The 13,970-nt window shown below is 39.2% G+C and overlaps 1 protein-coding gene across 1 annotated transcript in view; it reads left to right on the top strand.

Annotated features, from left to right (window-relative positions):
• The window catches only part of ACOXL (acyl-CoA oxidase like), a 511,038-nt gene that overhangs the window by 292,301 nt on the left and 204,767 nt on the right, over window positions 1-13,970 (top strand). The window contains exon 11 of the mRNA XM_044659510.1: window positions 11,977-12,066. Within this exon, the coding sequence (XP_044515445.1) occupies window positions 11,977-12,066 (90 nt within the window). The remainder of the gene's footprint in view (window positions 1-11,976; window positions 12,067-13,970) is intronic.

The following is a 13,970-nucleotide window of genomic DNA, read 5'->3' as shown; positions in this document are numbered from 1 at the left end:
TCTCTCCCTGTCTCTGTCTTTGTCTCTCTCACATCTATCCCCTGCTGCAAGCTTTGGAGAAAAGAAAGGATCGATGAGCCATATAGACAATGGGAGCAACATATGAATTGAGGCCCCTCTAGAACTTCCAAAAGGAGCATTAGGGAGATCCTTTTCTTATTCCCTTTCATTTTGCTCAACAATCCTTGTAAATAATACTTTGTGGTGTCAGTACTCATAACCCAACAGCAGGGTCATCCTCAAACATAGAAGAACAATAGCAGAGATAGAGTCCTTGTGTGAGAAAAACCCTAATCTCTGAATTCCCAGTCTTCTCTCACCATTTCACTGAATTCTTCCTCTCTAGGCCTTGATTGAGGCTTAAAGGTGGCAAGTGATCCAAAAATCTAACCACAGGCATTGTGATGAATTTTATGTAAATGCTACAAAAACAGTTTGGTCATCCCACTGTGGAGTCTTCCCATACTCTAATATCAGGGGACATCAGATGGATTAAAAATGGAGATATTTGAGTACAAATTGAAACAACCATGATTTGTCTCATTCATTATTGGTAGTAGAATTTCCTTTTCCTTACTTTTAAAAAATAATATACAAGCATTTTTTCAATACAACTTCACAGCCTGTCTATAATTTATAGTCTTCGATAATTGCTTGAGGCATTGAGAGGTTAAGTGACTTCCCCCTGGTTATAAAGCCAGTAATGTGTCCAAGGAAGCTATTGAATGCTTCTCTTCTTAAAACCACCTCACCACCTCCTTTAGTGGCTGAGTTAAATGCTCATTCACTCTCGCCCTCGCCTTCCAAATTGTCATTGGAAATGAATAAAATCTTTCTCCAATTTGTGTTAAAAGAAAACAAAAAGCTAATACTATATAGCACCTGTTTTAAATTTGTTCTGATACATTTATTATGTGTAATCAAACACTTAAAATGTGGAGATGTTAAAAACAGCAGGAAAATATTAAACTTTCAGTGGACAAATTTTGAGACATAATATATGTTTTATAGAGATTTCATTGAAATAGGACATGACCTCAGTGGCATTCACAATTAGCTGCTAAGAGGCTAGATATATTCCAGAAGGAAAAGAAGTAAAATAACGTAGCCTACTGTATATGCTCTTTATTATGCTGCAATCCGATTCTAGATTGCATTACACATCAGAATCCTATTGACTTGAGAAATGCAAAACCTTTAGTTTCTTCTGTTTATCCCACATTTTCTCTTTTATGAGAAGCAAAGGAAGATAATGGAAAATGTTATTCTCTCTTGGAAGGAACACGTCTTGTCCTCTATCACGCACACAGATGTAAATACCCCTTTTTTCATGGGGTTCAGCAGGTTCTTTCAACGAGGGCACAATTTGAGAAGAACAAATTGTGGGAACGCTTGTAATTGAAGCAAATGTCTCAATTTGCAACTAAAACCTCAGATACTGTTTAATGCCTTGGAAAGATGACTTTAAAACTAGGTTCCCACAGGCTGAGGGTTTTCTTACATTGCACAGGCATGCAGTTTTAACTCCAAAGATGAGTTGGCTCACCTCTTCACTTAACGAGAGGGGCCTCAGCACTCGACACTTCATTCACACAAGTCCTGTGTCCAGTAATACCATACTAGACCTTGAAACTGCAAAATCTCCACCTTTATTCATGACACATTGTGGGCGAAATTATCTTAACTGTAAGCCTAGGAGAATCCCTGTTGATTTCCATAGGAGGATGAGAATCTGGCTGGATCCCTACAAACTATTGACAGGGGAAGTAGGAGATCCTCCCCCTGGGAGGAACTTTTGTAGCCTGGCACCGTAATGAACCCAATGATCTAACTGGTCTTTTCTATTTGAAAAAAAAACTATGACTAACGTGGAACACCTCATCCTGGAAATTAATACCAACCTCCAGCTAAAAGGACTGCAAATGAAGTATTTCAGGAGAACTGGATGCATTAGACCTTAAATCAGTTGGCAGAGGGTTTGTATTTTCTGAATCTTCAGCTGCAGCAGGAGTGAGGGATGTGTGTGATTTGGCAACCAAAGACGCTGACTTTACATCTTCTGATCTACAAACGAGATTTTCTTCCCCTGGTTATTTTTGATACAATTAGAGGACTTATACACATTAAACAGAAACTAAGTGAAAATGTTGGTGTGTTGTACTTGGCAAGGAGGCGGGGAAAGTCCCTTTGAAATAGGGACAAGAATGGAATTTGCTATTCTCATATGAAGTGGTCTATAATATGATTAGAGCCAGAAAGAGTAATAAATTTGGAATCAAATTACTAGCTGCATGATCTGGATAGGCCATTGGCCTCTGTGAGGCTCAGTTTCCTCAGTTGTAAAGTGGGGATAATAACAGCTTCCCCATAGGGTAGTTATGAGGCTCAAATGAACTGTTATAAACCAAAAGTCACGATTAGCATACTGAAAGTTCTAGGTAGCCTTGGAATTAGGAAGACCTGAGTTCAAATTCTATGGATCATTAGCTGGCACCTGGAATCAGGAAAATTCACTTTCCTGAGTTCCAAAGACACTTACTAGCTGTGTGACTTTGAGCAAATCCCTTAACCCTGTTTGCCTCAGTTTCCTCATCAGTAAAATGAGTTGGAGAAGGAAATGGCATACCACTCTAGTACCAAGTAAATCCCAAATGGGGTCATGAAGAGTCAGATATGACTGAAATGACTTAACAACTAGGAGTTCAAATTCTGTATCACACATGTACTTGCCTTGTGACCTGTTCAAGTTCCTTAACCTTCTTTATCCTCGGTTTGCTAATCTAGAAAATGGAGAAAATTTATTTTGATAATATTTCTTATCTCCTAGGATTGTAGTCTGGACTAAATGAAAAGTGCTTTGCAAACTTTTAATGTCTATATTTTTATGAGTATTATTGTTTTATATCATAGCAAAGCATTTGATAATCTCTCTCCTGCTATCATGAAAAAGACAAAGAGATGTGAGCCACGTGATAGAATAATTAAAGAAATAATTAAATTAAATTAATGAAATAAATAATTAAAGAATGAATGAATAAATGAATAAGTAAATAAATTCAGAACTAGTTGACTAGCCAGAACCAATGATTTGTCCTTCATGGTGCATCATCAGCTATCACTTTAGCGGAGGTCCCAGGAATTTGTGCTTGGCCCTGGGCTGTTTAATATATTTTTCAGTGACTTGGATGCAGACATACATCTCCCGCTTGAAAAATGCCAATGATATGAAGCTGAGAGAGAGAAATGTAGGCAGGATTAAGAGGGTGCAAATTAAACCTATTAGATAGAGACTAGTTTGGTTCCCCAAGGGCAAAATTGGTAGCAAAGGGCAGAAGTTAAAAAAAAAAGCCTGAAAGAAGGAAAAAACTGCCCAACAATTAGGGATACTGAAGAGTTTTTGTTGTTTGGTTGTCTTTTAGTCATGTTTGACTCTTTGTGGCTCCATTTGGGGTTTTCTTGGCAGAGATTCTTGAATTATTTGCCATTTCCTTCTCCCGTTCATTTTATAAATGGAAAAACTGAGACAAAAGGGTTAAGTGACTTGCCCAGGGTCACATAGATAGAAAGTATCGGAGGCCAGATTTGAACTTAGGAAGAAGAGTCTTCCTGATAAGAGCCCTAGCACTCTATCCACTGCACCATCTAGCTCAGGGTTGGTGAACCTTTTCCCAGTTTGAATGCCCAGGGGGCAAATTCAGGCTGTCTGTGAGCCCCTACATTACCAGAGAGAGCAGAGGGAGAAAGTGCTTGCTTTGGGCAGCTGAACAGAAGGATGGGGCATGCAAAAAATATCCTCGGGACCTGGGAAGAGGGGGAACAGAGCAGCTCCCCGAGTGCCCGCTCTGCACCTATACCATGTCTTCGCCAACACAGATCTAGCTGTACTGCAGCATAGGAAGAACTGTTTGGGAATCCCTTCAATGAACATCTTTAAGGAATGGTAGCATAACTACTTGTTGGGTTTTTGGACAGAGAATTTCTGTTCAGGTATGGATTTGACTAGCCCAACACACTGAAGTTTCTTTAATTCTGGATTACTTTAAATGGTATCTAGGAATATACTCTGGAAATAAATCACCTCTCAGGATCCCATGCTTTAAAGAAGCATCTTTACCTCACATGTGCAAGCAATTTTCTCCCAGCGGCTAATTGACTCGTAGAACTCATAAAATGTTAGCACTAAAAGGAAACTTAGAGATCATAAAGTCCAGTGACTTCATTTTACACGTGGGAAAACTGAGGCCCGGGCAAATTAAATGTCTTATTCAAGGCCTTACAGCTCATTAGGGGCAGAGCAAAAACTTGAAGCGAGGTCTCGAGGTTCAAAGTTGACTTTACCATTGTGCTTCTAAGTCTCTGGCCAGAGACTTCCCAGAAAAGCCTTTTCTGCTCTGAATGGCCTAACTGGGCTCTTCCACAATATAACATCTGTGACTAATATCATCTAGTTCATGTCGAAACCTACTAACCCGTATTAAGAAAAAACAACAAAACACAAAAAACCACTATAAGCAAGTCGTTAGGAAAGTTCAGCCTCGTTTCTGAGTGTTGCTTTATCTATTCGGTGTTTCAGCAGTTTCTCAGGACCATCCAGACCTGTGTTTGTGAAATGAACATAAATACACACAGAAGTAGTCAGTTTAGCAGATTTTTAAGGCATGTATGTGGCCTCTGAACCCTAACAAATGGATATTCAGTTGTTTCAGATGTGCCCGACTCTCCGTAGCCCTATTTGAGATTTTCTTGGCAGGGATTCTGGAATACTTTGACATTTCCTTCTTCAGCTCATTTTGCAGATGAGGAAACAGAAGGAAACAGAGTGAAATGACTTTCCCAGGGTCACCCAGCTAGTAAATGTCAGATTTGAACTGAGATCTTCCTGATTCTAGGCCCGGATTCAATCCATTGAGCCATCTAGCTGCCTCCAACTATCTAGCTGCCTTCAAAAATGGGTCAGCAGTGCATTAAGAGCCAATTACACAATTTCAGGCTAGGGGAGTATTTCTGTAGTTGACACCATTTGTTCCTAAACTGATTTTAAGTAGGGATAAAATTTAATTTCTTTCTTTTTCTGATGCTCAGCCCTCTATGTAATTTAGCTGTGTGACCCTGGGCAAATCATTTAACCCCATTTGTCACTAAGGAAAACTCATTGGATGTGACCAATTAGCTCTGAATCCCTTTAATTATTCTATCATCTAGCTCACATCTCTTCATCTTTTTCACGACAAGAGAGATATCAGATGCTTTGCTATGATACAAAAAAGTAATATTACTAATAATGTAGAATTATTTAAAGTTTAAAAAGCACTTAGCATGTTATCTCCTTTAGTGCAAACTATAGTCCGAGGAGATAAGGACTATTCAAGCTGAAATAGAAGACTTCTAGAGTTACCATTTTCTAGTTGGGTGACACTGGTTAAATAAATCACTTGACTCCTCTGAACCTCAAAAAAATTTCCTAACCTGTAAAATTAAGCTAATTAATACATCATTTTATCTTCTAGGGTTAATGTAAGGATCAGACAACATAATGTACATACAGTATTTTATAACTTTTATAAACCTTCTGGCCTTACTTGGACTTTTTAGAATGTCTTACCAACCCATCTAGCCTTTTCCTATAGATCTGAGGCCAGATTTGAACTCATGAAGATGAATCTTCCTGACTCCAGACTGTGGGTACTCTACTCATTGTACCATCTAGCTCATAATTAGCTCTTAATAAATGTTTATTGATGGATTGATTCCATTTCTGACTATTGATCCTGCCTCTGTGATACTGCGCTCAATCTAGTAGAAGAAGCTTTTGTCTTATCTTACTGGGAACCTGACCACCATATTACTTCCTGGCCACTGATTTCCAAAACATGTCTGCCACCCACACACTAGCCATCCTCTTTGTCCTCCCACTATCTTTCTTGTCCCTTTCCTGCCAGAACTTGGACTTTGCCTCCAGGACTCTAGGCGTTTATGGATAAAGTTTCACTATATCTTACCCAGAAATGGCATCGTGCCACTTATCTCAGGATACCTCATGTTCAGGCAGCTTCCCTACATTTACTTTTACTCTCTGTAATTCCTAAGAGAATGCTCTAGAGCAGTGGTTCTCAAACTTTTTTGGCCTTCCGCCCCCTTTCCAGAAACAATATTACTTAGCGCCCCCTAGAAATTATGAAACTATTTATTGAACTCAGAATAGAATGTAATGCAAAAAAAGTGTGGCCATCACTGCCTCCCTGGATCGCTGCAGCACCCACCAGGGGGCGGTAGCACCCACTTTGGGAATCACTGCTCTAGAGACAAAGCTATTGCACTACCATATATATGATGGGGGGAGAGGCATATAAAGAACAGCATTGATGGTGGTGAACAGCCTAATCTGAAAGTAGCTGTTGAGCTTTTGAAATATTTCAGAGAAATATTTCTTTAAAAAAAATCCCTGTATTATTTGTCATGGAAAATATTGAAGACAAAGTCGGTCATACAAGAAATCCCTCTTTAATACTCCCAGTAAGTGGTCATCTAATGACCTTGGTGATTGAAGATATCTAGTAAGAGGGAAAACACTACCTCCCAAAGCAGCTCATTACATTTTTAGAAAGTTTTAACTGTTAGGAAGAATTCCATTACATCAAACAGAAATTTACCCTTCTGTGACTTTGCCCAATTGTTCCTAGTTTTGCCTTCTGAGGCCAGCGAGAGCAAGTCTAATCCCTTTTCCACTCTGAAAGTCTTTCAGATACTTGAAGACATATTGAATGTTCCCCATAAGTTTTTATTTTTCTCTCTGTGCTAAACATCCTCTGGCAGATAGAGAAAAAGTTGATGAATTGCTAGACAGCATGATCCCTACGGGTGAAGGAAATGCATTTAGAAGTATGAGAACAATGTAGCAAATAAAAAGCTAAGATAATTATCCCTCCTATACTAGATGTTATAGGACAGTGATGGTGAACCTTTTAAAGATGAAGTGCTGGGACACACTTCCTGACATCTCCCCCGCCAGCCTGTGCTGTGCTCCTCTCCCCCATTGAGTGCCAGATATGCCCCCCCTTACCCCACACAGGGGAAAGGAGGAAGCACTCCCATTGGGCTGCTAGGGAGAGGGGCTGGTAAAGTGAGGAATGTCCTTAGTGAGTATAGAGAGGGGAAAGGGAGTAGCATGAGCATTCTGCTCTCCTCCAGCTCTGCCACCTATGAGCCACCCACCTTACTTCCTGTGAGATCTCATTGGCTGCTGGGTGGAGGGGCAGGGGATGTGAAAAAATGTCATCAGGCACGGTGGGGAGAGGGAAGGAAGCAGCTCTGTCCAAGTCTCTCTACCTTTCTGGTAACAAAGGTGGGATGGGGGCAGCCATGTGCCTAGAGAGTGTGTTCTGTGTGCCATCTTTGGCATGTGTACCATAGGTTCACCATCACTGTTATAGGATATTAGAGCTAGCAGGGACCTTAGAGTTCATCCAGGCCAGTCTCCTGATTTTACAGGTTTAGAGCCTAAGATTCAGAGATGGGGAGTAATTCCCCAAAAGTCACACAGTTAGGATTATAATCATGGTCCTTTCCTAACCCAACTAATTCCATGACACAACATACTTTAAGTCTGGTTAGTTTTAAAACTGAAAACTTCAGACTTGCCAAGGATTTAGTTCTCAAAAATGGGGCAAGCGCATTTGACATGCCTTATGAAAATTAGGTCAAAAATAAATCTCTTAACTAGTTATGAGAGATTGAAAGTGGCATGCCAGCCATGCTTCAGAGGAGTTTTTTATTTTTTTGAGGGGAAGGGTTGTCCTTTCACTTTCAATTACTTTTAACATTTTTAGCATTTTGTGAACTTCATTTTTTCCAACATGTCAAAGGTGTTTGTCTACACTAAGAACTAGCTTCATTGAAGGTTGAAAAATCTGTTTTAAGAGAGTCATGTGGCTTCTGTCAGATTTTGGAGCCAGGACAGCCGCCTTGAGCTTACTTGAACAATCAAGGGAAGGAATAAAATCTCAGATTTCTGATGAAATGTTCTATAAAAGAAAAATCATGTTCTTACTCATTACTGTTTCCAGAGGATTTTTTTTTCTTTTGTCTTGACATCAGTCAGTCATCAGCCAATCATTAAGCTGTCCTTTTAGATCGATGATCTTTCTGTAAGCTGGTCGTTTTAAAAACTAATGAGCTCATTAGTTACTCTAATTAACCTGAAAAGAAACAACAAAGGACATGAAAATAATTTTAAAAATTAAATTGGTTTAAATTATAATTTATTAAAATTAATTCAAAATTCAAATTAAAACCATACCACAAAAGTTGTACAGTTTTGAAAGAGCATTAAGTCTTAGAATTAGGAAACCAGAGATTACCTCTACTTCTCAGTGACATGTAACTGGGTACAAGTCAGCATTCCTGTGGGAGAGCAAATACACTTGACAAACATTTATTAAGATCCCACCCTGTGCTAGATCCTGAGAGTGATATAAATTTTAGGTAAGACATCCTCCCTGCCCTCAGGGAACTTACAGTCTAATAGGAAAGTAAGATATAAAGATAACTAAAATCACAAGTACATCAGAGAAATTCAAAACAGAATGTTATATGAAGAGAAAGGGAAATGTGGTTACTGACAGGGAGTGGTCCCAGAAGTTTTATGGAGCAGTTGACACTGGTTTTGGGTTTTAAAGAGTGGAAAGTTAGTTAAATGGCAGATGTTGTGGGTTGCTTAGAGCTTGGTTAGACATCAGAGATGCTCAGGTTATCCCCTGCATACTGGGCCATCACAAGTTATCTTGATTTTTGTCCTGCCACTGGACTCTCATGACCCTGGGAGAAAGAATGAGTCCAGTGACTTTGTACAATTCTGCCTCACTTAAATCCAACCCCACGACGTCATTGGTCTTCTTTGAAAATGAAGAAGAAACAACAACAGCCTATTGGTGTCAAACTCAGATAGAAATGGAGGGGCCACTAATTCGTACTTAAAGATCCTTGAAGTCTGAATATTGCTTTAGTTTTAAAGTGTAATGTTATCTAAGTTTCTTTCCATGTTAATTGTGTTGAATATTTACCAGTTACATTTGAATGTGGTTCAAGCTGCACTTGGTAGTGCTGCAGGTTGGGCATCATGTTTAATACCTTTTGATTTAGTCTAACCACCCTGTTCTACAAATGAGAGAAAGTTCTGAGAAGGGAAGGGGCTATCACAACATCACACAGGTACTAGCTTGCAGAAATAGGATTTGAACTTGGGCCTTTTGACTCCAATTCAGTGGTAGTTATATTAAATCTCACTGTCCTCATCATATGAGATGATATATGTAAAGTAACCATAGACAATGTAATAGAAATCTTTAAGCCCCTAATGAGATTAGATGCAGATATCCTGAGAAGAGATGGCTGAAGGCAAAACTCACCCCAAGTTTTCAATGTCTGTTGAATCTTTTGAGGAGAACAAATTTTAATAGGAGGAAGATACAGAGTGCCTGAAAGGGGAGGAAGAGGAACAGACTCTAAGAGGGGAGGCTATAGGACACAGGTCAGACTGACTCACCTCCCACATTTTCCTGATATAAGCACCACTTTTATTTGGATTGACAGTTCTGTCACTCTAGTATCTTTTTTTTTTAACCCTTAACTTCTGTGTATTGGCTCCTTGGTGGAAGAGTGGTAAGGGTGGGCAGTGGGGGTCAAGTGACTTGTCCAGGGTGACACAGCTGGGAAGTATCTGAGGCCGGATTTGAACCTATGACCTCCCATCTCTAGGCCTGACTCTCAATCCACTGAACTACCCAGCTGCCCCTCTAGTATCTTGAAAATATAAACACAGGACCAGTAGTCCCTAGCAAGGGGCTTATTGAGTTCAAGAACTTTGAAGCTGAAATCAGTTTTTGTAGAAATACCAGTATTATGTTAAAAGAATCATCACACTCCAATGAATTCTCTTTAATGATGCTAATATATGGTAGTAACTTAGCCGATTTCTCTTCCTTTCCTATTATTTCGAAGTATAATAGCTGGGTTTTTTTTCCTCCAAAGGTAGTCTCCCTGTTCTGTGGTTAGAAGGATAGAGGGGAATTATGGTTCATTGGAAAGAGTGATGAACTTTCCTAATATACTTAGTGTTATGAGCTTGAATCCTGACTTTGCCCTAGACTCTACCATCTATGTGACCTTAGGCATGTCACCGTTTCTCTAGATCCCCATTTCCTCATGAAAAATAGGTCATTTGGAACAGGTGACCTGTGGGGTTCCTTTCAGATCTAATCTTTGATCCTATGAAGACACAATTCCCTGAAAATTTTTATATTCATGGTAATTAGAATGTTTTTAGGGAAGGATAAAAAATATTCAGAATAATTTGCTGGAATTTCATGTTATTTATATGAATTAATATGGTGATTTCATTCTTGTGGATCCTCCTTGTAAACCATTCATACTCTCTACCTGTTTGACTCTGATTTAGATTCTCCCGCAAATCTACCACTGGGGGTCCATTAGATGTCCTTAAAGTTTGTCTTCTAGTTTTTTTGATATTGTGTGGAGACTATATAGTATGTCCAACTGTTCAAATCAAGAATTTAAGTGCTTGCTATGTGCCAGTAACTCTGAATACAAAGATAATAAACACTTTTTTCTCTCTAGAAACTTATATTCTATTGGGATAATGATGGTAAGATACAAGATGTATGTTGGTCAGTTGTGTCTGATTATTGGTGACCCCAGAGCCCATAGCACACTAACACTGTACATAGAGTTTTCTTGGAAAGATTCTGGAGTGGTTTGCCATTTATTTCTCCAGTAGATTAAGACATACAGAGGTTAAATGATTTCCCTAGGATCGCACAGCTAGTAAGTGTCTGTCTGCATTTAAACTCAGGTCTTCCTAACTGTAGATCCAGTGCTCTATGCACTGAGCCACCTAATTGCCTAGACATAATGTATACAGATGAATAAATCAAAATATATATATACAAAATAAACAGTAATATAAGGGTAATGGCACTGACAACTTTTTTTCCTTTGTTTTCAAAGAGGGCCAATGACATCACAGGACAATGTCTTGAGTTGTACATGAATTAGATTTAAGTGAGACTTGCACAGTCATTAGCCTGACTCTGTCTTCCAGACTCATTGAAGTCCAGTGGCAAGACAAACGTTAGGATGGCTTGGGATTCAGTGGATGATCTTGGCATCTTTGATGTTTGACCAACTCTAGGTGCTCCACAGCTCCTGTTTCAGCCACCTTTGTGGCCATTGTAACAAATCATTCTCATTCTCCCATTCTCCTGGGGGAAATCTTCACATGCTTGGGGCAAACATCTCCCTAACTCATCAAAGGGTTTGTAGTCCATCAGTGACCCTCAATGTGGTTTAGCCCATCTGCCAAGAAGATGTACTAGGGTGTGGCTACTGACATGCTATAGCTTCTTGGAGCCTCATTTTTTTTTTTGTGATAAGTGGATATCAGAAGTAGATGAGCAGCCCTGAAAAAGGCTCAGCAAGCCCTCACGGCAGAGGTACTCTCTTAACACCCATCCACCCTGGCACTGACAATTAGAAGACAAGGAAAGGTTTCATGTAGATGATATCTGAACTTTACTTTGAAAGAAGATGGGGATTCCGAGAACTGGAGGTGAGGAAGGAGGGCATTCTCAGCATAGGGAACAGCCTGTACAAAAGCACAGATATAGGAAGAAGAATACGTGGGAACTAGACTACCAGCTGGTACAACCCACCAGTACATAGGCCATTCATCCCTTGCTCTATCCACATGGCCACTCCACCTTCTTTTCTGACAATATGCTTCCCCAATGATATTCTTTCCAATATGGACTGACTATTTCCAAATCTAGCATCATCAGTAATGAGGAAAGTAGCTTTAAGAAATAAATTTGGGAAATGATATGTAGAGAACCCCAACCTGAGGAATAAATTGCAAATGTATGTAACCAATAATGTGTTTATTTTCTTTTTCTTCTGGAAAAGGGATACATGATGGAAAATCGGATCTCAGGCTTAAAATGTGACTCAGACGTGTTTGTGACTTTTGAAGGAGACAATGTGGTTATGCTCCAGGTAAGGTTCCAAAAATGCTTGATTCCCATCAGGTGTCCAACTTATAAGAACAAGTCCTCCAAATCGGAGCTGTTTCATGTATTATATCTGTCTGGGATTTCGTCATTGCATCTGGCAGGTTCCAGGCTGGGCAGTGTTTGATTTTTACAGTATGTTATTGTGGATTAGGGCTGTTCTCTTCTAGCTGATCTTTTGATGTTGAATTAGATCCATTTGTGATGGGAAAACTGCTTGTGTTGCATCTCCAGGCAGATTCTCTGGGCACCAAAATTATTCCCTGAGAGGTAGACCTGACTACTCCTGCAAGGTGATTAGAGCTCAGTTACATACACTGAAACAGTAAACTACTAATTGGTTCCTTGGTGGCAAAACTAAGTTAATTTAGCTTCCAAAGGGACCTAATTTTTTTAAACCTTCATTAAATAGGCCTGAATTAATTCAGAATTTGTGACAATTTGACCTGAGTGGAGTTGCATTATCTGTGAAGACTGAGTATATGAATAAAACATGACTTTAGGAAATATAGTGTCCTGGAAAAGAGTGCTGTGTGTAGAATCCAAGGTCCTGGGTTTGAATCCTGGCTCTGCCAATTACAACTTGTGTGATCTTGGGTAATCCCTAAAACCTCTTTGTCTTTATCAGTAAAGTGAGAAGGGTGGATTAAATGGCCTTTGAATATCCTTTCCAGTTCTAAGTCTATGAGCCAATCATGCTGTGATGGATACATTCCAGAAACCGAGCTTGGATTCATGAACTTTTAGATAGGTGACCAACTTTCGCAGGAGTAGCTTCTTAAATGAGAAGTTAGCAAGGCTCCATGATGCCTAACCAAGACAGTTGTGTTCCAAGGCTTTGACCACAAACTCTGGCTCATGGTCATCATGTGATGGCCTTTAAATGTGATTATAGTAATAGCCTAATGTGTTCTTACCACAAGGGTGAAAAGAAAACAGAAAAAAAAAACCAATTGGACAAAACTCAGGCTGCTTGAAATACTGACATTAGATGTAGAGGCCTGGGAAAACAACAGGAAGAACTGGAATTCTTCACTCTGAACCACTATGATGGCATCTTGTGATTACTAAGATGTGGTGGGCAAATGAAATAACTGGGATTCTGGACTAAAGAAGAGGACCAAACCAGGTAGTGCTTCTACATACAAAATACATATCTAGGCAAATTTCAAGGCCTAGAAAACAGAAGATAGCTAGGGAACAGATTATGTGTGTATAAAGTTGAAGGGTAAAAGAATAATAAAAATTTCTTTATAGGAAATTGTCATTATTTTTACTACTGTTAAAGATAAAAACTGACCTTCATATGGTTCTTTAACTTTGCAAAGTGTTTTACAGATGTATCTTATGGGGGCAAGTAGATGGGTTAGTAGATAGAGAGCCAGATTAAATTCCAGATTAAAATCTGGCCTCAGACATTTTCTAGCTTGTGACCCAGGGCAAATCATATCACACCAATGCCTACCTCTTACCATTCTTCTGTCTTGGAGCCAATATTCAGTATTGATTCCAAGACGGAAACTAAGAGTTTAAAAAACAACAAAAATGTATTTTGTTTGAGTCTCATAAGAAGCCTATGGGGTAAGTTCTACAGTTACTATTCTTGGGTTTTATAGATGAGAAAACTATCTATCTATCTATCTATCTATCTATCTATCTATCTATCTATCTATCTATCCATCCATCCATCTATCTATCGATCTATCTGTCTAGCTATCTGTCTGTCTATCCATCATCTATCTATCTATCTATCTGTCTGTCTGTCTATCTGTCTATCTATCTATCTATCTATCTGTCTATCCATCCATCCACCCATTCCTTTCTATCTCTCTATCTATCCATTCATCCACCCATCCCTATCTTTCTTTTTCTTTCTTTCTCTCTTTCTCT

The sequence above is a fragment of the Gracilinanus agilis genome, chromosome 2 (genome assembly GCF_016433145.1).
Source record: "Gracilinanus agilis isolate LMUSP501 chromosome 2, AgileGrace, whole genome shotgun sequence".
In the NCBI taxonomy this organism is placed as follows: Eukaryota; Metazoa; Chordata; class Mammalia; order Didelphimorphia; family Didelphidae; genus Gracilinanus; species Gracilinanus agilis.
Note: the sequence above shows the minus strand (reverse complement) of the source record. Positions and strands in the feature narration are given on the sequence as shown.